The sequence below is a fragment of the Panthera pardus genome, unplaced genomic scaffold (genome assembly GCF_024362965.1).
Source record: "Panthera pardus isolate Hobbes unplaced genomic scaffold, ASM2436296v1 HiC_scaffold_13, whole genome shotgun sequence".
Lineage (NCBI taxonomy): Eukaryota > Metazoa > Chordata > Mammalia > Carnivora > Felidae > Panthera > Panthera pardus.
Window position 1 is genome coordinate 20,866,358 of NW_026526688.1, and position 27,991 is coordinate 20,894,348.

The window sequence follows — 27,991 nt, forward strand, 5'->3', positions numbered from 1 at the left end:
AGAGCCTGGAGTCTGCTTTGGATTCTGTGTCTCCCTCTCTCCATACCCCTCCCTGTTCACTCGCTCTCTCTCTCTCTCTCAAAAATAAATAAACATTAAAAAAATTAGAAAAACAAAATAAAACATCTGGAATCTTGCTAACATGCACACTGAAAAACAATGTATACTCATTCGGGTGGTACAAGGTTGGACCCAAGAGCGCATTTTTATAAGCTCCAAGATGATGTTGATGCTGCCTGTCCCTGGTTCACACTTTGAATAGCAAGGGTTTAGCTGACTAATTTGATTTTGCTCCCTATTAGTTTGACTCTACATGTATTAGATTCTGCTATCAAGTCTTTTATTTTTGTGTGTGTGCCTTAAAGTAGGGCTCTCACTGACAGATGGTTTTGAATGCTTGTCAAACAAACGTGTATGTATGTTTCTGGCAAGTATTTTTATACTTAGAAGAGACCACATAGATCAGAATGTCAATCTTTGTCTTGAAGCAAAAAAGCTGAATTGCATATACAAAACCATCATTCCTTAGAATAAAGGGGTTTCAAAAATAGAAATATACCAGCTATTTCTAGGCTTAGGTAGACATGGCCATTAGTTGGCTGAAGAGTCTCCTAAGAACCTGCTACTCAAAGTGAAGTCCACAAACCAAGATCGACAACAAATGGGAACTTGTTAGAAATACAGATCTTTGGGTCCCCACCCAGACAGAATCTATCTGCCTTTAAACAAGATTCCCAAGGGAGAAACAGTAAAGTTTAAGAAGCACTGCCCTAGCACACTCATATTAACGGCTGAATGAGAAAACGCTAGAAAAATAAATGTTCATGTTTCTTCATTTGTTTGCATGACAAAAAGCATTTTTGTGGGAGCAAGGTGACGTTCACTGGGTCACCCAAGGGACCACTCCCTAAAAACGGCCCCAGTTCATTATCTATCTACTTAAACACCCTCCAGTGGCACCAAGAGTCATCTTGGAGAAAGCAGAGTAGTTGGATTTCATTCATTTGAATCAGTGATTAATTTGCTACATAAAATCAGCTCCGCCCAAACCTATATAACTTTTCAAGGATGGTAACGTGTGTGCTGAGAAAAACATCATCCCTGTTCAAATTTGCTTGCTTCGCCATCAAATCAGACTCTTCAGATGGGAGTAGCGGTAGGAGGCAAGGACATGAGGGACAGATGATGAACTGAAATGAAATAAAGGAGCACCTATTCTTTCTTACATACATAGTTTTCATCAGAGTTCTCAAGTGTTTCATTAACCATAAGAGGCTAAGAAGAATGCTGTGAATATCTACAAGTGGATTTTTACTACAGGGTTTCCTAGGACCTCCATATCTTTGCATGTATTGTGAGTTTCCAAGAGTTAGCTGTGCACAGTGATTTTTCAAACTTTTCTGATTATATGCCTTCAATACATTGTTCTTAAGCACCAAATACTATCTCCCGAACCCAGAAGAACATCTCAGAGCCACAGCCAAAAAGCATCCCCTGAAAACTTGGAAGGAGCATCCTTTAATATTCCAGATTCTAGAGCTAGACTTGAGTAAAATTGTTAGAAAATCATAGAATATCTATTTTTTTAAAGAGGCACACAGTTAACACTGTAAAAAGAACTTTAATTAGATACTCAATGGCCAAGATTCAATAAACCTAGGTAAATGTTTTACCTTATTAACTAAGGGTAATTTCCTAAAGGACTAACAGCAAACTTGTTTTAAAAGTGGTTTCATCTATGATATTCAAAGACTGCAATGTAGTTACAGGCCCAAAGTTCTTTAAATGAATCAATCAAGGATGTAACCAAAAAGTGCTGGATGTAGGATAAGATGTATTATTAAAAAAGAGAAACATTAAAACTTGGGCATTTCGGCAACTTTTAGTAGGGCACGTCAGCAATTTTAATAACCTTCAAGATACGGACAATATCTTCAAAGCTCATAGTAACCATATACACAGGAAATATAAGAAGCTTTAGGAAGCACAAAAAAAGAATACCATGTCTTAAAATAGCTACAACATTCAACACTATTTGATAAATTTTATTTAAAAAATTTGTAAAAGTGACTAAAAATTACTTTACTCAAGTAGGTCTAGAATAGTTTATCCATTTAGCTCTAATGAAATTAAGTATGTCAACATGCCAGAATAAAGTTATCAACATTTACACGGATCGATATTCAACAAATTTTAATACTTACCAATATTTTTAACTCTGCTTTTCAGCTGGGTAGAATGCCTTTTCTTATTCTTTGACTTGGGAGTTTTATCTTTAGACGCCAGGCTGGCCTGTGCAGATGCTTTTCTTGCCTTGAATGTTTTAGTTACTGTTGTTGGATCTACTGGATCAGGCATACTGCTAAAGCTTTCTAAAGACTCTTCATCAAACTGGTGTCTTCTCCGGCTGGTATCTAACTGATTTTTGCGATTACTATTTGTAGTTTTCTCTACAGGCACTGGAAATCCAGTCTTGATAAATGGTTTTTCTACTTCACCTTCCTGGTCATATAACCATGGTGTCCTACTGTTTTCCACCTCCTCTTCGGGCTGTTTTTGATTCCTTATCAATGAAAATAAGTTTTTATAGGTACAAAAGATTCCTATGTTTACTGGAAAACTGTAGATATAGTTTACTAGATTTAGGTAGATAAAAACATCAACAGGCTATAAAAACATTTTTACAGAAATAAACTAAATATGCAAGTATTATGAATGCTAATGTGCTAAATTACTTTGAACTTTAATATTACATCCTTCTCATTAAACCATTTTCATTGGCAAAAGTTTCAAACAAAAGATCTAGCATTCATGAAGCAAAAGAGTGGGAAAGAAAAATAAAAAGGGCGCCTGGGTGGCTGAATTGGTTAAGCATCTGACTTCAGCTGAGATCATGATCTCAAGGTTTGTGAGTTCAAGTCCCACATCAGATGGACCGTCCCGCTTTGGGTGAGCACAAGTCCCGGAGGTCCCTTCAAGTGAGCCCCGCCCCTTTATTTCTCTCTCTCTCCCCTCCTCCCACCTCGCCCCTCATGGGATTCTCTCTTTCTCTCTCTCTCTCTCCCCACCCCTCATGGGATTCTCTCTTCTCTCTCTGCCCCTCGCTTACTTGTACCCTCTCTCTCAAAATCAGTAAATTAAAAATAAAAATAAAAATAAAAATAAAAATAAAAATAAAAAAAGGATGGGACATACAAGGAAAAACCAAAACACATGCAGGAACAGCTGAGAAAGAGCTGTGTGTAACAGAGGGTTTGGGAACACACAGATCTGTTGTCACCTAAAGCAGTTCAAAAAGAACTGGAATTCGGTGAAAACAATTGTCCATGCAACTGGTAATTTACTCCTCCACACATATAGTTTAGTTCTAATGGTGTGCTAAACACTGACATCCTTTAATATATTAATAGGTATTCACTGATCATCTAAGTTTAAAAAAACTATGTATGTCTACAGGATTTCTCAGAAATTTTAACATGCCAATGTGCTTGATATTATAAATGTCTTAGAGGAATACATAGTCAGCAAGATGTCCAAAACTTTTTATCATAGAACCTGACGCGAACAGTGTTCCGAAGAATGTGATTTGGGAGACTGAACTATAGGATCCAACTCAAGACAAAAGTTAGCAAACCTATATTCTACAGGCCAAATTCAGCCTGCTGCCTGTTTTTGTATGGCCTGGGAGCTAAACTGATTCTTATATTCTTACATGGTTGAAAAAATATCAAGAGAAACAGTTTGTGACACAGATTGTATGAAATTCATATTTCAGCACCCACAAAGTGTTATTGGAGCAAGGTCACTTGTTCATATTGTTTTTGGCTGCTTTTGTGCAAAAATGGAAGAAATAAATGGTTATGACAGGCACTATATGGTCTGCAGTATTTATTATCAAGCCCTTTACAGTAGGAAAAGTTTTCTGACCCCAGCTCAGGACTACAATGTTTCATGTGACCTCTTGTTATCTCCAGCCATTTAATTCAGGGAACCTACCTAATAATAGTTGAGATTTTGGGGAGGTCTAATCTGAAGTAGGTCAAATATCTCAAGTAATACTAGATATCCAGATCCATCCTTTTTTTACTATCAATTATGTACAAAATATGGATAGTAATGAAGTAAAGACCTTCCAATAGTAAAGCTATTCACTAAAGCTTTGAATAAGTGTTTATTGCTTATGATGGAAATTCATTCAACCATCATTTCTGAATGGCAACTATGCCCTAAACACTGTTAGGCTCTGACGAGGGAGTATTTTAAAGAGCAATAAGGCGTTTAATGGGAAAAATGGTTAGCAAAGCTAAGAAAAAGTCAGGAAGGTCAACCATAGGGTTCCCAGAGTCTAATAAACAGTTGAATTCTAAGAGTTTTTGTTTCATCATGTAAGAAAATCTATGATTTATTAAAGTGTCAAAATGTTTATTTAAGAGCCCAAGACATGCCCAATCCATAACTAAAAAGTAATGTGAATTCTGTATTTGTAAAGGGCTAGGAAAGACAAAATCAAAGAGATACTTCTTACAGAAGAAATACTACAATGAACTGACCTCTAAATTTTCATCCTTCTAAAAAGTTTTTTCTGAAATAAATAAGAGTAACAATAAAAAGGCTATTTTTACCAGCTGGCTATCAAAACTGTTTTCCAGATTAACACACACATGAAAAAAAGCTATAAAAATATTAAATGATTAACCGGACTCAAACCAAGTAGTCTTTTATACTATTTGAGTCAAAAGTTTTATTTGGGAAGACTATTCTATTAAAAAATATTAACAGTGAGAAAAAAATATATGTATAACACTGAGAAACACAAAAAGATACCCTGACTCTGACTGATACCATATTTCACTGATCTAACAGTACACTCCACATCACATTTAGATAGGCCTTAAGAATTTATTTTAATCAGGAGCTATGAATCAAGGAGCCATCGCTTTACAACTATCGTCTAGAAGTTAATATTAGTTTCTAGCCCTAAAGTGAACTTAAAGACAGACAGCAAACCTGGGCAAAAGACACTGTATGGGTCACATCTTCTCCTTCCAAAATGAATTTCACGAGATACTCTGATCAAAACTGTGATACCAGGGTTAGCAGTAGGTGTATGCCCGAGAGGTACCTGATCAGATTATCAGTTTCACATTCCCAACGCTATCAAGCCGAACAACAGAAGCAGCCTGCCTAATTATGTTTTCAAATTATATATAATTAGATGTAATCACAAAAGTGACATTTAAGAATATAATGGATTATGTTCACAATTAAGTACCTTTGTTTTTCTGCTCCAATAGAAGAATTGCTTTCAAAAGGTTTTGGAAAAGCCATATATTCTGTTTTCCCTGAAGAATTCTGGGCTAATGGTTGCTGTTGTTCAGTGGGTGTCGAAATATTCTGAGAAAAGTCTCCAAAATTAGAAGGAAATAAAGGGCTGAAATTCATACCTAATAAATAAAAGCAATGGATAAGACAACAACAAAGTGCCTGAAGACCTAAATATAAAATTAAAAGACAGTTTTAATTAAATGTGCCACTCAAATCCACCAAAACAAAAAACTATTAAATACATTAACATTCACTTGTTCAATCACTGTTTACATAGCTCAGTCCACTAGGTTTTCCACATTGGTGATACAAAAATGGATAATGATCCTCACCCTTCAGAGTTAAAAGTTAGATGTAACAGTACCTGACCTTTATCAAATGACCAGATACTGGACTCTACTGTAGGCATTTACCCGTCACTTTGTTTAATGCTCAAAACAACGCCATGACACGGGTATCGTATTAATTTTACCAGGGAGAAAATCAGCTCAGAGATTAAACAGCTAGTAAATGCAAGAGCAGTTCAGATCTCAGGTCTGCACAACTCCAAAGCTTTTATTCTTTCCACTCTAATTTAACTGGGAAAACAGACCAAAACTAACCCTTTACCATACAGTGCCATATCAGATGTATTTGAGGGGGCTACTAACAACTCGGGGAGAGAAAGGGGTGAGAAAAGTCTTCACAAAATTACTTTGTGAAGAATGAATGGTCTTCGCCCAGAGTTGACACTGGTATGAAGTATATTTCTGCAAAGGAATTACATGTGCAATTATTTATATTATGTTACTTAAAAATCCACTCAAAACCACGTTTGTTGCCAATATTTATACCCAAGAACTAAAGTGCTTGTTAAATTTGTTAATGCCACTGCTTTTATAATCTTGCTAAGAAAATGCACTGTTCTTTTTATTTATTTATATTCACAGAGCCGTCCAGCTCTCCAAACCCTTTTCTCGTCCTATATTCCCTGGCAAACACCTTCAACTCCATTTCCTTCATGACACACTACATCTAACTGATCACCTAATGTATTCTACCTCTAGAATTCTTCTGAATTGCTCCTAGTCCTGTACCCCTCCTGCCAATGCCTTGGACCAAGCCATCATTCCTTCTCTAGTATTACTGCAGCAGCATTCAATTTTCTATTCACCAGCAATATTCTTAGCTCCTCTCTCAAAACTCTGCAACACTATCACTAGTATAATATTCCTAAAATAGAAATCTCATGCTAACCCCCTGCTCAAAATCCTTCAATGGCCCTTCGGGTTGGCCATGGAAAGTCTAAGCTTCTTTCCACAGTACAGAAGGCCTTTGCTGCTCTCCAGCCACATCAATTACTCTTCCCCCGTGATGGCCCTAAACACTAGCCAAACTTAATCACTTCTAAATTCCCCACATGATCTACTGTTTCATTGCTTCGTAACTCTTAAGTGTCACACTGATTAGAAAGCCCTTTCCTCTCTCATCTCCCTGGAAATAAATTGTGTTCATTCTTTAAATAACATGCTTTCTGGAAGAAAAAAAAAAAAAAAAAAAAAGAAACCTGCTGACAATTTTTTGCCCCAACAAAGAGCAGACCCCTCACCTCACTTGCATCACTGCTACAGCACCCACGGCATTGTGCTGAGCACCTGACACCCTGAGAGCTTCCTCACTAGACTCTAAATTTCTTTAAACATTAGTTCTACCCTTCTGCATCCCAGTCACTTATTTGGCATCTGAAACGTAACAGGTGAAGAAAAAAGGCCTGAATAAAAGCCTAAACTAAATAAATTAAATCTAAGCCTAAGCTAAGCGTCTGTCTAGGAGTGAATCTCCCTACCAAGACATGCAGCTCCTCTAGAAGAACGCTGCTTTAGTCATCTTTACTCCCCTCATGCTCTACGCGGTGCCTGGTGTGTTGCAGTCATGGGAGAGGATCATTCCCTTTCTCCTTGATAAATGGTTGCTGAATAATTCAAAGGTGTAAGACTAAGCAATCTTCATATGCAGTTTACTTAATTTCATTAGCAACCATTTTAAGTTTTTCACCATAAAGAATCAACACAGACGAGTCTGTAACTTTCTTTGCAACATCAGAAGGGACAGATAAAAATCCATGCAAGAGACAAACAGTACTCCCAAGCACTTTGCATTTATTTTCAAGTTTTCAGTCACTTACCCGGTGCAAACGATGAAAAATTAGTAAACCCAGGTAGGTTAAACAGATTTACAGGCTGTGAGGGAAAGCTGAAAGGACAAAATAAACTGGGAGAAGAGGTGTGAGATGCACCACTGCTTCTTTCCTGGCTTCCGGGTTTTTCTGGGTGCTGAGTTTGTTGGCGCATAAGTTCATTTAGCATTTGTTTCAACCTGTAAATATTTAAGAAGCCAGTTAACTTCTAAGTCAGTTATATTATCTTCTGTTTAAAGTAGGTTTAAAGAAAATACATGTATAAAGTGATTCAAAACATGCAGCAGAAATGGCCTGTTTTGAGAGTGACAGCAAACATCTGCTTGTCCTGCAGGCTTACTTCAGTAACTTGGCCTTTGGAACAAGAAGTGCACTTGTCACTTCGATCAGACAGTAAGCAGAACTCTAAGAAATTGACAGATTTTTGATGCTGGAAGCTTCACAGAGGTATAATTTACATAGCATATAACTCACCTAATAGAAGCATAAAGTTGAATCCTACAAATTTTTAAAACCAAAAGTCTATGGTATTAAAAGGGAACATTGGGCAAGTCACTGTTTATAAAATCCTCAGGAACTGAAAATGTATGAGTATCCAGTTTTGCTCCTGCCCTTTTCTCCCAGAAGATAACTAGAAAACCCCTGCTCAGTTTTAGCATTTTCCATACAGATCTACTGCTTCTAATCACAGATTACCTTTGCACGTTATTCTGTTGCCACGTCAGCTGAGTATAGCACTGGTTCAACTGGTGCATTATAAGATGTACTTGAGGAGACGCAACATTGCTGGGCATGACACTGTAGGGACCCGTGAGAAGAGTTTGTAGCAGACAAGATAACGTCTGTGGAAAGAAAAAATGTCCTAACAGTTACTGATGACTTGAGAAAAAATGGGCAATGGTTTAGAAGCAAGGTATAAAAAATTTACTTTTGTAGTAAAACTTTACCTGCTGGTCTTGCATCAAAGTCTGACAAATATTGACACTGAAATCCAGTTGTTTCTTTAGCTGATTGATTTGTTCTTGCCATTGTTCTTTCTCCTCCACATAAGAGAGTTCCGACACCCAACGAAGGTTTTCTTGGCGCTGCATGCTGATATTCTGCTGTCTTGTTTTGGCTAAAGGACGATAATTTCCATCTGCTGAAAAAGGGCGACTGTTCTTCCACCTAACACAGATTTAAAGCATTAGGTCATCGTATGTAATTACTTGGTTTTTAAAATCTGGCAAAAAACTCCTGATACTGTGGTACACAGAGCAGTATTTTCTTAAGATCCAAGTTTAAGTTCAAAGGACTCAAAAAGTATAGAAAATGAGGGGGAGGTTGAGGGAGGGAGAAAGGGAATGCCAGATTTCTAGCCTTGTGCAATTATCATTTGTAAGTTTTTTCCACTCTTTTTTTACTTAGGTTTTACACAGAAGTGTCCACAGAATCCTGTACTCTGCAAAATGAACATTTTATTACAAGCATGTTTCCACTCTTCATGCTTTAAACTTAGCCACATGACATTCCATCAAGTGGAACTACTTAACCATCTTTTATTCACGAAACATATTTTACTGTTAGAAATAACAATGTAATGGATATTTTGTTGACAGGACTTTGTCACCATCGATGATTTTTAGTTTTGCTTAATTCCCCCAAACAGGAGCAAAGATCAAAGCTTATGAATCTTGATCCAGTCTAGTTGGGATCTACCTTGGCAAAACTCTCACGGTACAATAAAAAATGTATTTGGTCTTTATCCCAGGTGCCTGGCATAGAGCTCCCAAACCCTAGGCATCTCCTGAGAGGTAGAAGGTCTTTGCTACTCATTCAACCATAGCTAATGACTCTTGGCAGGCACTAGATAGTTTCATGATAAGGGCGAGTCACTAAAAAATCAACTAGGTGTTTACAGGATTGGAACTTTCAGCCCCATCTTCAACTTCGAGAGACAGGAGGGGCTAAAGATTGAGTTTAATCAGCAATGGCCAATGAGTTAATCGATTGTGCCTATGTGACGAAACTGCCACAAAAAACCCTTAACAGCTGCTTAGAAGAGCTTCTGGGCTGGTGAACATATTGAAGTGCTGGGAAGGTGGCGCACCCAGAGGACATGGAAGCTCTGACCCCATGCCCCACCCATTCCTTGCCCTCTTTCATTTGGCTTTTCCTGACTTGCACCGTTTATAACAGGCAAGTAAACGTGCTTTTCTGAGTTCATGAGTTGTTCCAGCAAATTATGAAACCTAAATAGGGCTTGTGGGAACCCCCAAATTTTTAGCAAAGTCAGACAGAAGTGTGAGCACGTGGAGACTTGGGATTACAACTGGCATCTGAAATGAGGGCAATCTTGTGGGACTGAGCCCTTGACTTGTGGCATCTGCCCTAATTCTAAGTAGTTAGTGTCAGAAATGAAATGAATTGTAAGAACACCACGCTGGTTCAGAGAATCATAGAAGCACTTAGTGTCACAAAGATGTGAAACATCAGGAATTAAGCCAAAAGTTAAAATGGTGAAACTAACCTATTCTTAGCTTCTTTTACATTATAAGAGTTTTGATTCACACTGTTAGGAGGATACATTGAAAAGTTATCATTGGAACTGGCATCTTGCTCTTCTTCTTCCTCCTCTTCATCTGTCCGAACAATTCCTTCAGAAAGGTAACCATCTTCATCTCCTTCTTCATCTAGTGCACACTGAGTAGAACCTCCCCAAGTTGCCATTGTTCTAGAGATTAAGAGACAAAAAGAGACCATTCTAGAGATTAGCTAAATACGTTACCATCTACTATGTGCCACACATTGTACCATGTGTGTACATATACATATGTATACTTATATATAAGCATAGATGTACTGATCTATACAATTTCACTTAATCATAGTAATAAAATGGATGGTACTCTTTCCACTGCTGTTATACAGAATATGTTTACTCTGCCTTCCACAACACAATCCTTCAAATAAATTAAAATAGTAATCATAACCCTCTGAACATTCTTCCTAAACGCCCTTCAATTTTTAACTTGTCCTTGAGTGACAGTTTTCTAGATCAGAGCTGTCCAAAAGAACTTTCGGCAATAGTAGTAATGATCTATGTACGTGGATCCAATACAGTAAACACTAGGTATGCATGGCTAATGAGCATTTAAAATGTGGCTGGTGTGACTGAGAAAATGAGCTATTTTTTTTTTTAATTAAAAAAAATTTTTTTTAGGGGCGCCTGGGTGGCTCAGTCGGTTAAGCGTCCGACTTCAGCTCAGGTCACGATCTCGCGGTCCGTGAGTTCGAGCCCCGTGTCGGGCTCTGGGCTGATGGCTCAGAGCCTGGAGCCTGCTTCCGATTCTGTGTCTCCCTCTCTCTCTGCCCCTCCCCTGTTCATGCTCTGTCTCTCTCTGTCTCAAAAATAAATAAAAACGTTAAAAAAAAAATTTTTTTTTAAACATTTATTCATTTTTGAAAGACAGAGAGAGCACAAACAGGGGAGGGCTAGAGAGAGAGGGAGACAGAGAATCCGAAGCAGCTCCAGGCTCCAAGCTGTCAGCACAGAGCCTAACGCAGGGCTCGAACTCACAGACCGCGAGATCGTGACCTGAGCCGAAGTTGGCCGCTTAACTGACTAAGCCACCCAGGCACCCTTAATTTTTTTTTAATTTTAATAGGTATAGGCAATGCAGCAGCTGCCATACTGGAAAGCACAACTCTATATGTACTTTTTAATTTAAGTTTACTTATTTAGTTAGAGACAGAGAGAGAGAGAGAGAGAGAGGGAAACGCACACAGGGGAGGGTCAGAGAGAGAGGGTGAGAGACAGAATTCTAAGCAGGCTCTGCATTGTCAGCACAGAGCCCCACACGGAGCTCGAACTCATGAATCATGAGATTATGACCTGAGTGGAGATCAAGAATCAGATGCTTAACCAACTGAGCCACTCAAGCGCCCTGGAAAGCACAATTCTAGAGCCGTGGTTCCCAAATCTAGATGCTGATCAAAACTATCTAACTTTTCTGAAGTTTAGATGTGTGTTACTCACTCAGAACAGAAAAAAAACACTGTAGGTATAATTTGATAAATAAAGTACAGTTTGGGACTTCAAAATAGGAAAAGTTCTTCTAAGAGGAAGAGAATAAGGTTTGATGCAATGTTCCAGAAATGCCATCTGAGGATATCAAAAGGTTAGGTCCCAACAAACTTGAATTTCAAAATGCTAGCTCTGAGGGGCACCTGGGTGGCTCAGTTGGTTAAGCATCTGACTCTTGGTTTCCGCTCCAGTCGTGATCTCATGGTTCCTGAGCTTGAGCTCCGTGTGGGGCTCCACTCTGTGCAGAGCCTTCTTGGAATTCTCTCTCTCCCTCTCTCTCTACCCAGCCCCTGCTCACTCTCAAAAAATATATATATATGTATAATAATAAAATAAATTTAAAAATAAATAAATTTAAAAATAAATAAATAGAAAATGTTGACTCTGAATACTCCTATATAGATAACTAACCAATCTTACAGATGGCCAATTTTTAAGAAATATTCTAAATATGGAGATTTCAAATGTAAACCCTAAAATCTAAATGTTTCATGTAATAAAACCTTTCCTAACTAATCATTAGGAAATTTACAGACAGGAGATTTTTAAGAAAAAAACATGCTCATTTCTGGCCTGATAGGTAAGTACTATAAAGTAACAAACATTTTGCTTTTTTAAGCTTAAAACATAACTAAGAAAATACGGCTTATATACTCAAGAAAATCTGTATCACCATTTGATCAAGTGCCTTAGTTATTAAAAAAAAAAAAAAAGAAAGAAAAGAGGTGATGCTGTGAGAAGTTAGAACAGGAAACAGCTGGATTTAGTTAAATTGAACCACTAAGGTGATGCTCAAACACTAGCCTCCAGGAAACAGCAGATGTGTGCTGAGAGGGGAAATGAAGCTGCCCATCCTACATGCCTTAGGTAGGTAATGTTAAGAAAAAGACTGAAACATCGCTTACTTTTCCGTTCTACTCTGCTGAGGCGTACACAGGTTCTCAGATCCATCACTTCTCAATGAAATAGCCACTGGAGATGTAGTTTCAGCTAGACCTTGCCTCCTCTGATGTTCAGCCATCAGAGCTTCAAGCTGCTTTCTTCTCTGTCTTAGCTCTTCCCTTAACATCTCATGTCTTCGCATCTCTGACCACAGCTGTTATTTAAAGTCAGTCAAGTTAGTATAATATACTTGGATTTGTTTTAGCCTTAAAGAATGTAAGACAAAGAGTTCTGTTCTCCCTCTATCCTTTTTACACTAAGATATCCACAGTTAAAATAATATTTTTGTGATAAGAAAAAACGAGGCAATCAATTCTTAATAAAAACAAGTAGTAGCCAAATACACTGCGTCAACTATTTAGAGAAAGTTATGATGTTTTCTACAAATCACACACAAACAAAATGGAAAAGAATAGGTCTTTCTAACAGAAATGATTAGTGTTCATTGTAACTACCCCTTAAACACAATTCGGCCAAATATTTGCTAATAAAGAACAAGACTATTTTGAAAAGATCCCAACTTAATGACTTTGGGAAGGAAAAAAAACACTAAAAGACAAAACAGGCTGCATTTAAAAACATGTTCCACAGATACTCAGTTTTCCTTCTTTAAGATGTGATGTAAGACTCAGGAACAACAGTACAATATACAATACCTCATTATCTACTACTGAAGGATCTTCAGGCTCAAAACCAGATTTGCTTGTACTGGTTTCATTTCCATTAACAGCTGGGGTTGAAGTAACAGCTGGGATATATTTTTTTGTGGGACAATTACCCGCACTAGTGGCTGACAGCTAAAAAAGGATTAGTAAAAACTATTATGAGGAATTAAAGCAACTGTGTTAATTTCATAAAAGCAGTTATTTCACCATTTCACTGGGGCTCTAATTCTGTCTTTAACTTGTCATTACCAGACCTCAATTGACATCTTGATCCAAAGAAAACCTGACATAAGAAAACAAAGATGAAAACACAGGATAAAGCTAAAGACTAGCAGCCAACTCTCAGGAACAACAGAGACAAGAAGGATAAAATGTTACCATGGAAAATTTCAAATACTCAACCCAACTCTGATATGCATCCCTCTGGATATTATTTAGACTATGGAGAAGGGAAAAAGGATTAGATAAGGTAGAAGAGGTTAGGAGAAACATAATTTGATGTTTCCCTTTCACTGAAAACAAAACCTGACTGAAGAATAAAGGTAACCAAAACATTTTAAGAAAAATCTCAAAAAGAACTGGTGTTCCCTTCCTGTATCAACCTCATTCCCACTCCTGATTACGTGACATGGTCAAAGTTTGCTTATTCTCCGTTCTAGTTCAAAGATCCATACATACAGTACTATTTAATATGCAAACTACAGATAAAATATTTTAATTGATTTCCTTAGATAATTCATGATGGTTTAAGGGCCTTCTTATATAATTTTAGGCCAATACAAGATGGAAACGCTACTCCCTTAAAGGCAAAGCTCAAACCAGAATGTTTTAATATAATAGTTATTAATACTTATGTTCTGAATCTAAAGCTGCCTAGTCCAAGTGAAAAGATCAAAGTAACAAAGTCAACTCCTATATGCTATCTTTCACAGTGTGAATGTAGTTCCCTAACCTCTTTCATAAGTTCATCCATTTCATTAATCATAAAACTGATACAAACGTTATCACGTCAGTACTAGAAAAAGAGTACTTTAAATGACATTAGGTTTTAAATATCTTTTTTTCAAACAAATGGGAAAAAAAAGTTCCTAATTACCTGTAGGTCAGGACATGCCTTTTGCAATGCTTGAATTTTCTCTTGAATCCCAATCAGCTTCCTTCTTTCTTCCTGCAAATGTTTGAGCTCTCTCTGTTGCTGCTGTAGTTTAGCCTCATAAAATTTCTCTCTATAATTAAATTAACATTATCATATTTGCAGACTCCAATAAATCTTATAACATTAAGCATGATCTAATACAGTACCCATTCGAGTGTATATAAAAAGCACTCAATTTTTATTAAATGAAGGCCATGAGCTTAACATACCTTGCCTTTTCATTTATTCCAGCATCTTTCTGTGTTTTATTGGTATTTCCTCTAGTGTTATTTGCATTCTGTTTGTTGCCTTCTTCTGCTGGGTAGAAATCATCCAAATTTGAAGTATTGGCAGAGATAACCCCTCGATCTGTTGCATCATCATCCTAAAAAAAAAGAAAATAATTAAATTAAAATAATCTTGATATCTAAAGACATTGTCCAATGCATACCTTAAGTACCACTATTCCGTAAAATTTATGTAACATAAAAAGGAGTAGATTAATAAGTACATGATTTTTTGAGAGCACTGAAGTTCATCCTCTACCAATGGCAGGAAAAGAAGTACTAAGACAACAACAAAAAGGTACATTTATAATCTGAATTGCCAATTACCCAATAATGACAAATATTAAGTTGCCTTTTCTTATTTTGACCAGATACAGAGCTATCAAAGAAAAGCTTTGTAAAGAATATGAAAAAGATCAAAAACACACTATCGGATCTGGGAACTCTTGATATTAAATAATTTTTCTTAAAATGTAATTTTTACATTAACAATTTCAAATAATCAATGTCTACTGTCACTTGCTTAAAATTTCCTATTCTCTCACTTTAGTCTTCAGTTTGCCAAACCGGTGCCAGTAGCTCATAATACAAAAACTAATGAGAATATCTCACATCTGTCCTAACTACTGGAAAAACAACTAAAGTTTTTACCTTCCTAATAGTAGGTCCACATCTACTGTTTACATTAATGTACTTATTAAGGTGCTGAGGGGGGGGGGGTGGTTTCTGGGGAGTGAACTACTACATTTTCTTAAAAAACATTTAATTCTACATAATTTTATATTTACTCATGCTTTCTCTGAAGACCTCAACTGAAACTTTAACCTTTGGAAACATCGTTTTAATAAAACCTTAAAGAGTTAGTGGTGACTCTTAATTATAACACTGGTTAGCCAATTTTAAGTTTGTAAATGGGTATTATTTGGTCTTCTTATTTATCTAAAAACCTAATTCATTACTAGTATGGATAAGAAACTGCAAAGAAACTGAGTTCAGACACAAGAATAGAGAGGCTGCATGAGGCCTTTCCACATAATAAATAGAAAAATTAAAGTTCAAGAAAAAATACAAAACTGCCGTAAGTTATAGAAGGCCATGAGAGGGTGCCTGAACAACTGAATGATATCAACTCCAACACTAAAAGAAAGTAAATGACTCAAGAATTATTTCAAGAATTATTGTTTTGACACACAGTTCTTTCAGTCAAGCAGTATTTACCTGTACCATAGCAACAAGATCTTGTAACTGTCTAAGTTTCTGTTTTGCAGCCATAAGTCTATTGATCTTCTGTTCAAATTCAGCATCTTCTGGAGCCTCATCAACCAGACTGCTCCTATGACTAGTTAATGAAGCCCCACTGACTCCCTCATCTTCTGCTTCTTCCTCCTCTTCCTCATCATCTTCACCTTGTGCAACATGAATCCCCTGTTCTCCTTCTCTATTATAGTGACAATCTGTTGGAAGCATGTATAATTAAAATCAGTAATTTAACTTAAGAACAGTACTAATGAAATAAAATACACTTAGAAAAAACAGTATGTCAAAGTTATCATCAGTAGTCAATCATACCTAAAGAAGGAGGCATGTTTAGAGCCCTTATGTTGGTAGCAGATCTGTTGTTAATTTCACAATTAGAATTGCCTGATCTCCCCTCTCTATTATTAGAAACACACTGTGCATTAGAATTACTATTTACTTCATTCCAAGTGGCAGCTACTTGTGGATTTCTAAAAGAAAGAAAACAGCCTGATGTTATTTATTTAAATAAATAAATAAATAAATAAATAAATAAATAAATAAATTTTCCAAGTTTTAGAACTGCTGATAAAATAATTCCAAACTAAGATCATCACTGGCTATTATTCCATTTAAACTCATACTGTGAATAACTGGCTCTTGCATTTCATAAACTTCTATTAGGAAATTTAAAAAGAAAACATCCAGAAAATCAAAATTATACCTAAAAATAAAGAGGTAGGAAAATATTAAGATACTTCTTATGGTTTACCTGCATTTGATCTAACAAACAGCAAATTTACTAAACTACTGTACTCCATGCTTCTCTATTTGTTTATCTTTACAGGGCAAGTAAGATTATACTGGCCAAAATAGTAGACTTAAGCAGACTTACAGGAGAAAAGCTTAAATAAAAAGCAAATAGCACTCTTTTGAGGGTTTTTTGTTGCATATCAGAAATATCCAAGTAGAAGGAACATGTTAGAAAAACAAAATTGTTACCGAAGGTTAGTAACAGGCTCAGAGTTTTCATGTTCAGAATCATACTCTGACTCTTCAGTTTCTTCATCTTTTGTGTTTTCATTTACAGCATCTGTCATCATATCTGATGTTTGTTCATAATAATGAACTAATTCTCTTAGTTCATTCAATCTCTTTCGAACTTCATTTAACTTCCTGATAAACAAAATATAAAATATACATATATATACATATATATATATATACAATAAAATACCCATTTCAGCAAAACAAAGCATGCAGTATTCTCGTATACAAGCAGCCAATACAAACAAAATTTAGCCCTAGTCAAACATCCAGGGGGCGTGACTATAAAGTAATGAACTTAATTTCAAGGATACCTTTCTTACTCAATATCTCACCACTCTATTTTCTAATGTCACGTTAGGGACAAAAGCTTTAAAACAAAAACTTTCAATGGGGCATCTGGGTGGCTCAGTCGGTTAAGCATCCAACTTCGGCTCAGGTCATGATTTCACAGTTGGGTGGGTTCGAGCCCCACGTCAGGCTCTGTGCTGACAGCTCAGAGCCTAGAGCCTGCTTCAGATTCTGTCTCCCTCTCTCTTTGCCCCTCCCCGACTCATGCTGTTTGTCTCTGTCTCAAAAATAAACAAACATTAAAAAAAAATTTTTTTCAAGTGTTCACTTGAAGCAGATTTGGTTTCTGAATCAATAGTGAAGTAGTAAGTATTCAATTCAAATACTACTTCTCAGGCAAATCAGTGATGTAGGCATTACGAAGCATTTATAGAAGGCTCCTGATTTGAAACATATAGAGATCTATACAGTGTATAATAGGTTTACCCAAATTATTAAATTTGTAGAGTTTCCATTAAGTGCCAGAAACTAGGCCAATGTTTTTTAATGTGTAAAATACCTTTATGAATAGGTATATTATTATCCTTATTTTGCAGATGAAGAAACAGAGGCTTAATGAGTATAAGTTATTTGTCCATGGTCACACAGCCTTCCTTGTGAGGTATAATTTCAAGGCTTTCTGATTCTAGAGCCTGAACTCTGAATTTAGAATCATTTGAATATTAAAACATTTTAATGTAATACCAGCTATTTCTAATCTTTTAGGTGGAAAATGGGAATGCATTAGCTCACAAAAATTATCTGTATTACAATGTCACATTTCTCTTGGACAACTCAAAGAATGCAGTATCACACACACAGTTTCTACCACCTCTTAACAATTCTAATTTATCATAATAAATAAATTCAGTTTTTCTAGAATTTTCAACAATTCAAGAAAAAAACCCATAATTTATCTCCATTATTCAATTCTAATCTATGTAAACAATGTTTGTAAAAAATGTTTTACTGGAGTTTTTCGGTTGGATTCAGATGTCCTTCATTTTCACTCTCATTCTGAGCAGCTAGAGAAGCAACAGGATAAGGAACAGATGACGTGAGGCTACTGGCTTCTCCACTGACTGGTGCTAAGCCGGTGGGGGCAGAGGGAGCCACAGCCGTGCTTCTCTGATCCACACTTCTCTGTGGAGAAGCTGAGGAAGGCACAACTAACAAACAAACAAAAGATCAGCTACCATAAATAAACAAATACGGCATCAAGTAACAGTTGGCTTACATATGAAAATAAAAAGTAAAATATCATTAACATCTTAAATTCTGCAGATTTCAATTTTAGGAACTTCAGGACAGAGCAACCAGGCCACTTGTTCATTAACATGTTCCTAACCAAACACCACAAACTTAAAACAGCAAGAAAACAGTAAGGAAAGACAAGGTGGAAATCGACAAGAATTAGGATACTCCACTTTAAAAAGTAACCAGTATACTCTCCTGATAAACCGGATTCTAGGTTAAAGTGACTGTAGTACCTTCATACCATGAAATACAGACCAGCAATAAAATTTTCTAATTAGATGATGGCTAACCTTCTATAGTCCTTGAACTATATGTTAATTACTTTTCTGTCCACCTGGACCAAAGATACCTTATGCCTTTAAGGGCAATGAATGAAGATTAAGAATCTTTGCACTTTTCTATCTCCATCACTTCAAAACTATTGTCATTTATCATTTCTCACAGGGATGACCATCATTATTTGTTGCTCACATTATCAACTGCTACAGCTGGTTTCCAGCAGTCTCTTCGCTCTATTCCTTAACTGTTCTATCTTTTGCTGCTGCTTTCACAGTTTCCCAGTGTGAAAAAAAAATCACTTTTTAAGAGTCATCAGTAGGCAGAGTGCTACTTTTTTAATGTATATAAAACTGACTACAAGGCCTTGAGTACAACTTTCAAAGTTTAAATTTTTCTTAGTTGTGTTCATCTGTATAGGAAGGATAAGCATTGGGATTAGATTATACTCTGGAAAAGGAGAGACCGGCAAAGGTTAGGGAAAAGAAAGGAGGATGTTTCAGGCAGAAATGCATGTGGCGGGGGGGGGGGGGGACAGCAGACAAATAGGAGGTGGGTAAAAAATAAGGAACAGGGACTCCAGAGATGTTTCTTCTATCCCTGTCTTTAGTAAAGAGCAGCAGGAATGCTGAATGATGACCAGCTGGTGTTGGTCCTACTAATAATCAGTTTCTCTTGCTAGAGCTCCTATTACTGACTGTTTTTAGGTAAGAGAAAGGGACCAGGCTTGAGAAGGTGTCAAGACAGCAACTGAGGACTATTTGAGAGCGGCCGAGTAAGACATCTGTGGAGCAGAAAAGTGGTTCCCATAGTATAACTAGTTCAACTATGCTCTTCCTACTATACCCACTTAAGATGACTGTTTATATATTTCAAAAAAGTTACCAAGTTTTTATAGGTTATATAGCCTGTAAGTTATAAACTATGTAAGTTATACATTTTCTGCACTAAACCCTATGTACTACATAAGTTTTTCGTGTCTCATTTTTTTGGTATACTTTCTAAATCTGTTTCGTAGTTTTTAAATCAAAGTACTAATTTGGATTAGTGTTCCTTCAAAGGAAAATGTGAATATGCTAAAAAATCCAGTATATGTCCAAGTATCTAATAGTTACCTTCTCTTTTTGTTTCCCCCAAATCAAAATCCTACCAATTTTTCAAAGCCCAACTTTATTCTTTCCCTTTACTGAATTATAGAACACATCGACCATCTATCTTGTTATCATCACAGATTGCCTTGCAACTTAAAAACTTTCCCCATGCAAGTCCTATCTCCCCTCAAATACTGTCATTTTCTTGAGGAACTATGAGTACATTCGTTCACCAGGTATTTACTAAATAACTATCAGATGCCAGCACATACACTCATGGGTCTTCCACCTATCCTTGCTGAACCAGATTTACTTACATGAGGAGTTGTTCAGATGCTGATCTCGAAGTGTATGAAGTTCTCCAAGCAGTTTGTCCATTTTTTGTTTCTTTTCCTGTAATACTCTCATTTTGCTAAAAAGCTGTACTTTCTCATCAGGTAAGTGTTCTGAAACAGATGGATTCCTGCTCTGGGAAACCTCCCTAGTTAATGAAAGACTTTCTGCCTGTCTTCTGTTGTCTGGAACAGTTGGAGGCTTATTTAAAAATAAAAAAGAAGAAGAAGAAGACCAAAGCAATTAAAGGTGTCATTCTCATTTTAAAAAAGCATAAACATTCTTTCTAAAAAGTGATAAATATTTGCCGAGATTGTGCTGGTGGGTAAGTATATGCCTTTCCATACTATTTTCCCGATGTGCCACTGTAACATATATATGGTTTTATGGACACACATAACTAAATTAAGGCTAGAAATGTCATACGTTATATGAACTTACAAAAATCTCATTTTCTCTCTTGCCATCTTTTTGGAATCCCCATCATGAACTTTAATATCTGAACCTATCAGTTTTTCCTACCACTTCTTTCCACTAAGGCTTGGGAAATCATAAAATGAATAAGCCACCATTAAGCTTAAATTTTAACTTCTGCTACATTTGCATCAATTTTTTTAAGAGAAATATAAGATTACAGATATAGCTAAAGCTCTAGACATACCAACCCCCAATCTCATTACTCTCTCCAGATATAAACACAATCTCGAATTAGGTTTCTACCATCCTCACATATGTTTACATTTTATTACACCTACAGAAAATATACATCCTTTATGCATTTTTACACCTCAGCCAAGTGGTACCCTTCTTAAACTCGCATTTTTCATTTATTAACTCTGGCTCATTTACTGTAACTGGTTATAGGATTTAACTCTATGCATATATTATAGTTTATTAATCCATTTTCATGTTTATGGACATTTAGATTGTTTCTAGTTTTTTGCTATTAACAAATTGTTGCCATGAACACTCATATATATCTCCTTGTGAACACATGAAGAATCTAAGATGGGGCACTGCAGGGTCACCAGAAAAATTGACTGCTCAATCATTCTTGAAAGTACTGGACCATATTCATTTATTGTCATCAGGTCAGCCGATAGGAGACACTTCGTCTTCATACTCAATTCCAGTGAAGAGGTAATATTAATTCACCCTTTCTTACTCAAGGCCCATAAACTGAAATGGTGTATTTATATCATTATTTACAAGTCATTAAATTATAACTTAATAACTCTGAAATTAAACTTAGGAACTTTCTTCAAAATTGTTAGTAAAGTATCATAAAGGCACAGATTCAGATATAACTTAAGTTTTAGAGGTTATGACCATTAGAATATTTGAGAGGAAAAAAGAACATATTATCTAGTAGCACAGAGGGAGAAAATTTCACTTATCACTACATTCAAGGCAGGTTTTCCTCTAATTTAGTGTTTCTCACAGTATAGCCCCCAGACTACCAGCAGTAGAATCACATGGTGGGAAAGCCCACCTCAAATGAATGAGTCATACACACTTTTGGAGGTGAGGGGAACCCAATGACTAGAAAACTACTTTTTTTTTTTTTTTTTTTTTTAATAATCGTAACAGGTGAATTTACGCTCAGTGAAATTTGGGAACCACTAGTTTAATTAATGTAATTTTAAACTCAACTATACTAAAAAAATTAAGTTACCTGAGAATCACGAAGCTGATTATGAAAACGTTGAATTAAGTCATTCAATTCCTCGTTTAGTTCAGACGTGATACTAACTCCAGATAGGCTACCTGCTGTTTCTGTTACAACTGGAAAGAAAATTAACAACTATTCACTAAAGCAAATAAATTAAATTTTAATTTAATTTAAAAGTTCAATTTGAGAAGCTAAATATAAATTCTGAGAGAAAAACAGGAATTAAAAAAAAAATCTAACCTAATTTATAACTAGTTAACTCTCAGATTTATCTCCCAACCAATCATTTTAATAAAAATTTCCATCTAACCTGAAAACAAAAAGACCCAGAAAACTCCAGTATAGTGGTTCATCTTTTTCTACTCCATCATTCAAGGAGAAACACTGCTACATCCCAATTAAGAATAGTGACTCAAAGGAGTAGGGAGAGGACAGGCCAATCAGATTGGGATGGGGGACTGGCAGGGAAAGTGGTTAATCTGAAAAAGCACAGCTAATACAGTCAGGTCTCAATCCCTACCTCCCCAGACAGAATCAATGATCTAATACAGGGCTGGCAAACATTTCATAAAGATTCAGATGGCACATATGTTAGGCTTTGTGGAAATACAGTTTTTGTCTCAACTACACAATTCTGCCACTGCAGGGAAAAAACAACCACAGACAATAAATACATAAATAGACACAGATATGTTCCATGAAACTTTATTTTATAGAGTGGGTCAAATCCAGCTGGCCATAGCTTGCTGACCCGTGCGACAGAACAGGTAATTTACTGATGTTGTTGCTTAGGACGCAACTAACTGCAAGACCATGGTTCTTACCTTCCTATGGCAATATTCCTGAGGCAGTATTCAGATGATAATTTTGATAACAGTCACTGTTCTACTACCAACCACTCCATGCTCATCCTTTCTATCTCTAAGAGAGACACTGGCTATAAACTGTTTCTGTTCTGTTCTAAAGGAAAATACTAGCTTTCTCAATGAGAAATTAGAATTTCAGGGTTAAATAGAATCCCAAGTATCTAGTGCAAACTCTATTTTGAAAACAATGAAATTACAGTATAGGTAACTGACACACACTCAACTAACACACACCCACTAGTTCAGTAAAGAACAATTCTTTCCCATAACAATTACTTTGACTTGCTTACATACCAGAAGATTAAATATTACCATTCTGGTTTTTCATACAAGAAGCAATGTTTAAAAATTACTAAAATTATTTTTGAAATAGTATGTAAAAAAAGTTTACTCTTAAACTCCTGTTCATTCTACTCCTGGTGCCTGCCTCATAGTACACTTTAAAGAAAAAGAAATAAGTTCATATATTCAGAAAAAGACCCCTGACCTAGAATTCAAGAGATCTGATTTTACTAATATTCCATGTAAGTGTAAGCAAGTCACAAACTCTGTTAGAGCCGCTTCTCTACAACATGAGCCTAAGAAATAAATGCTCTGGTGACTAACACACAATTTCGTGATAATTAAATGAGATGATGTGAATGTAACTATGTGAAATAACATAAGTATCACAGGCAAGTCTCTGAAATCTAAAACTTGAAAAATATTTAAACTATTTAGAACATTAGTCATTAGCCTTTACCTGGTATTAGTCATCGTTTAAATATTGTTTTATTCTAAATTATCTATTTCCTAAAATATGAATGTAAAAGCTAATGATACTCTGAACTTTACAAGAGAAAAATGGGTTCAAAATGCATATTAATTATTATATACTACACTACATATATGATACACAATTATGTAATTATTACAAAGGAGTAAGTTACTTGCGAGTCATGATGTTCCTTATGAAAATGCAAAATTAAATTATGTATAACAGTGATCAGAGGGCTCAGCCACTGGGCTAGGTATGGATAGCAGCATAAAATGAGTAATAACAGGATGACCTCAGTGAAGACCTAACATAGAAGAGCCCACAGGAAATAAATTATTAGACTGGGATGACAGACTAGAAAATATCCCTTAGTTTTACTGAGTTTTAACAGGTAACAAGTGGTTTTCAACATAATGAGAAACTCAAGAGGTTCGAAGATGATGAAACAAACTATAAAATTAGACTCCACACTAAAGAATTCAACACAATTTCCACCTAAATGATAGATACATGGCTGTGACAGAAGGGAAAATGAAAAAAACATTTCTGAGTCTCAGGAAGACTATACAGGATATAAATTCAGTAAAAAGGAACTAGTGCACACTACTGGGTATCTAACTGAAATAACAGAGCTACTGCTAACATCAGAAGCTAAAGAAGTTCTTCAGATTTATTCACTGCCTCACTTTTAGGGTTGTGACCTTTCCTAGGGAGACAAGAAAAGTATGGCAATCCCAGGTACAACAGGTGGAAAAAAAAACAACCCATCAAGAGCCCTATTAGTGTGAGGTACAAAAACAGAACTGCAGCCTGTCCCTTTTACCTCTTGAGGGTGCTCTCTGATGAAAAGGAGAGCAGGCTGGCTGTGGGCCTGGTACAGTATGACGGCCAGGAGCTGTCCCTGCAGCCTTTTCTGCATAACCAGAGAAAGCACAGGACAGGGTAAGCCTCGTATGTAGGTTTATAGTCAACAATCAAGATCTGGTTATCTAATAACCAGCATCCACCTTGCAAGACCATTATTAACCGAGCCTTGCTTTTATCAACATGCTAGCCTGCAGCATACCAGAATCATCCATCACAGCGATAGCTTGCTCGGCTTTGTGCTGCAGAGCGAGAAGAGCGGCCTGTCGTCCCTGCAGAGCTCGCAGCTGCTCCTGCTGCTGTAACATCCTTTTTAATAAGTCATGCTGTTTCTTCAAATTTTCTATCTCTTCCATAGGTTCCTGCTGAGGATCTCTGGCCTGGAAAATAAGATCAACAATACTTGTATCTGATTATTAAAATTCATGTTCCTGTTTCAACTACTAATGGCAAAGTACATACGTAGATGATAAATTAGTATTAAACACACAACCCTCGATACAGTTTCAGTAGACTTGAAGAAAAAGATGTAAGAAAAAAATGATGACACAGAGAGAGCCTGCCGTATTAAGAGTTAGGTAGTTAGGTAATTTCACAGTAAAAGAGCATAATCAATGGCTTAGCATGAAGAGGAATTAACCAAGGGGGAGAAAAAGGCGTACAAAAAAAGTTACAAAGAGCTAAACACACACACACACACACACACACACACACACACACACACACACACGAGATCCAAGCCTTACAGAAAAGGAAGAACAAACAGATCATACCAGGTTAATTAATGCCCTAAAAAAAATATCCCTGCAGAAGATCAGGCTAAAAAACATTCTGCCTCACTTCTGGAAGTGACGTTAAAAAACACTAATAAAACAAAAACAAACCCACTATTTTCTAACTGAGGACAGAAATTTTAGAAACACATTTTTTATTTGATAATCGGACGTGAAAGGATTTAATTTACTTGCATCTCATTTTATAAGCATAAAAATAAGACAGAATACTTTATATTTTGTATCAAAGATATTATGTTTTCTTTTAGCATATGCTCATTTAGCAGAGTCTGAAAACATTAAATACTTTGAAATTCCCCCCAAATGCTACCATATTGCCTAAAAGTAGAGGAACAAGATTAAACAGGTGCCACTTATAAGAAATCACAAAATTTTTAAACATTAATCTTAAAACCACTGAAATGTAACCCAATAAGAAAAACTGAAAGTCAATTAAGCAAAGAGACCAATTTAAATACAACTTGGAAAAAAAAAAAAAAAGCCAAATTACATATGAAATGTATATATACCATATTGGTATTTTTCATCATTGATTTGTCTTTTTAAAAATCTTGTATTTTAAAAGTTTAATGATTTTACCTAATATTTACATAGAATATTTCTATTAGAAACATTTAGTCACTTTTAAACTTGCACTGCTACCAAATTTTGGTTGGAGTTATGTAGATTTTAAATGAATAATCCCCCCCCCACTACCAAAGTTATTAAGGAAAATAAAGTTCAATAATTTCATTTGAAAGTAAAAATGCACTGATCTGCTTTCTCTATGTGATTCCTGTATAAATTACAGAAACACAGATGGCTCCAGAGAGATTCCCTTCTGAGTGACATCCCTTATCAATAACTATGCGAAACTCCCTTCTCTACCTCCCCGGGTAGAACTCATCAGTATTATGAATAACTTTTACACCGTGACTTGGCAAGCAATAAAACTAGTAAGTGAATAAATAAGAACATGGCTATGAATTAAATACTCTGAAGAAAATAGAATCAAATAAAGGAAGTAAAAAGACTATGGTTGGAATATTTGACGTACGTATCAGAGAAGCCAGGACAGTGAGTGCTGTCTCTATCCTGTATTGAGTGACCAGACTTCATGAACATGGAAAAGAAATAACCTCTCTTGGACAAATCAGTACTTAAAGATTTTCTGTTGTCCTGAATTTCCTTTTTACATGAACTATTTATTTAGTTCTCTCCTGACCTATACAAGTGGAGTTACGCTACTAACATTTACATTCATTCCTGTCATATACTCTGGTTTCTCTTCAGATCGTATAAATCTTTCGCCTTTTACATTCATTCCTGTCAAAATTCATCTTAGTTCTGGCTTATTTCAATTTGTGATCCTCTCATCCCTCAAAAATACTACTAAAGTATCTAAACTACTATATCTAAACTATTCACCCCTCAAGGTAACCTTAAAGCTATCTAAAGAGTTTACTAAATAACTAACATTCTGGGTTTTTCCCCTTTAAAAAGCAAACTTTTTAAAAGAACTTTAATCCTTGTTAGTCAGATTTATTTGCAAAACTCTGATACTAAAATTATAAAGAATCCTGAACTATTTATGAAAGTAAACACAATTACCTTCAGATTCTTCACTAATCCAAAATGATTTCCCAACAAGTTTTGAAATTAGTAGAGTTTTAATACTGTTTAATAAGTTCTGCATCCATATAAATAATATTCAAACTAATACTCGGGAAATCTAAGCTGAAGGAAGCAGGTAGGAACCACGGTCAAACAATAAAGAAAGGGAAGGTAAGAAAATGGAAATGAAAACACCTAGGGATTAGAACATGCCAAGCAGATGCCAAAAGAGAATCCAAAAGGGAAGTGAAGAATACATTCACTCTTCCTTTTTTTAAAAAAAATTTTTTTTTTTTTAACATTTATTTATTTTTGAGACAGAGAGAGACAGAGCATGAATGGGGGAGGGGCAGAGAGAAAGGGAGACACAGAATCCGAAACAGGCTCCAGGCTCTGAGCTGTCAGCACGGAGCCTAATGCGGGGCTCGAACTCACAGACCGCGAGATCATGACCTGAGCCGAAGTCGGCCGCTTAACCGACTGAGCCACCCAGGCGCCCCTACATTCACTCTTCAAACACATATTTTTACTTAAACTTTTTGAGTCACCTTCAACAAGTACATTTTTAGTTTACAGATAAAAAAAATAACTTAGGCATGAATTCCAAAGTTGCCTACAGGTAACAGTTCAATTTCAGAAAATTCTTTCTTTCCTCTAGTCAACTGAAGTTCCTCTAATAATTCATGAGTCCAAATATATTTTTATAGCTGAAAAGTACTTCAGATAATATGTCTCCAAGTTTTCTCATGTGAAAGCCCAGAGAAGATAAAGCTGTGGTTTATCCAATATCACAGTTAGGGCAAGTCAGGTTCCTAAGTTCTAGGATAGTGTTTTCCACCCCATACTGTCTGCCCCCAAATTATGTGTTTAGATAGTTTTAAATACAAAAGTCTAAGGCACAGTGGTCAGAGGAAGCATAGTCTGGTTTGGGAGTCAAAGTTAGCCTACATGAAATATACCTAGAAATGATGAAAACAATAGCAGAAAAGAAGTAGATAGTATTTTTAAAAGCTTATAAAGTCTCTAAAAGCTGATAGTACGCAGCAAAGAGAAGTATGGGCAAATAGTGAGACATGGGTCTTACAGAAGGCTTCTTTTTAAAAATTATGCAAAGTGTCATCATATCTGTAAAATATTCCATAAAATGGATACTGTCCTTGTAAGCAGCTGGAGAATATCAACCATTTCCTATCCCACTGCAACTTACAATGATGCTTTAAGCTCTGAATTTCAGTTAAGACCTCCACTTTTTCCTACTCTTTTAAAAGAATATGACATC

General features: G+C 36.0%; 1 protein-coding gene across 25 annotated transcripts in view; it reads right to left on the bottom strand.

Moving 5' to 3' along the window:
- Positions 1–27,991, bottom strand: part of PCM1 (pericentriolar material 1) — an 83,817-nt gene that overhangs the window by 35,538 nt on the left and 20,288 nt on the right. For 16 of the 25 annotated variants that reach the window (XM_053900903.1, XM_019466701.2, XM_019466698.2 and 13 more), the window contains 18 exons: positions 24,528–24,705; positions 24,285–24,374; positions 21,842–21,951; positions 20,151–20,367; positions 18,180–18,378; positions 16,835–17,008; positions 16,166–16,323; positions 15,815–16,050; positions 14,540–14,694; positions 14,271–14,400; positions 13,166–13,306; positions 12,473–12,663; positions 10,011–10,214; positions 8,449–8,668; positions 8,198–8,343; positions 7,490–7,680; positions 5,273–5,444; positions 2,205–2,563 (listed from right to left, as the gene is read on the bottom strand). In XM_053900903.1, the coding sequence (XP_053756878.1) occupies positions 2,205–2,563; positions 5,273–5,444; positions 7,490–7,680; positions 8,198–8,343; positions 8,449–8,668; positions 10,011–10,214; positions 12,473–12,663; positions 13,166–13,306; positions 14,271–14,400; positions 14,540–14,694; positions 15,815–16,050; positions 16,166–16,323; positions 16,835–17,008; positions 18,180–18,378; positions 20,151–20,367; positions 21,842–21,951; positions 24,285–24,374; positions 24,528–24,705 (3,271 nt within the window). The remainder of the gene's footprint in view (positions 1–2,204; positions 2,564–5,272; positions 5,445–7,489; positions 7,681–8,197; positions 8,344–8,448; positions 8,669–10,010; positions 10,215–12,472; positions 12,664–13,165; positions 13,307–14,270; positions 14,401–14,539; positions 14,695–15,814; positions 16,051–16,165; positions 16,324–16,834; positions 17,009–18,179; positions 18,379–20,150; positions 20,368–21,841; positions 21,952–24,284; positions 24,375–24,527; positions 24,706–27,991) is intronic. The other 9 variants (XM_019466704.2, XM_053900904.1, XM_019466712.2 and 6 more) reach the window with 2 other exon arrangements.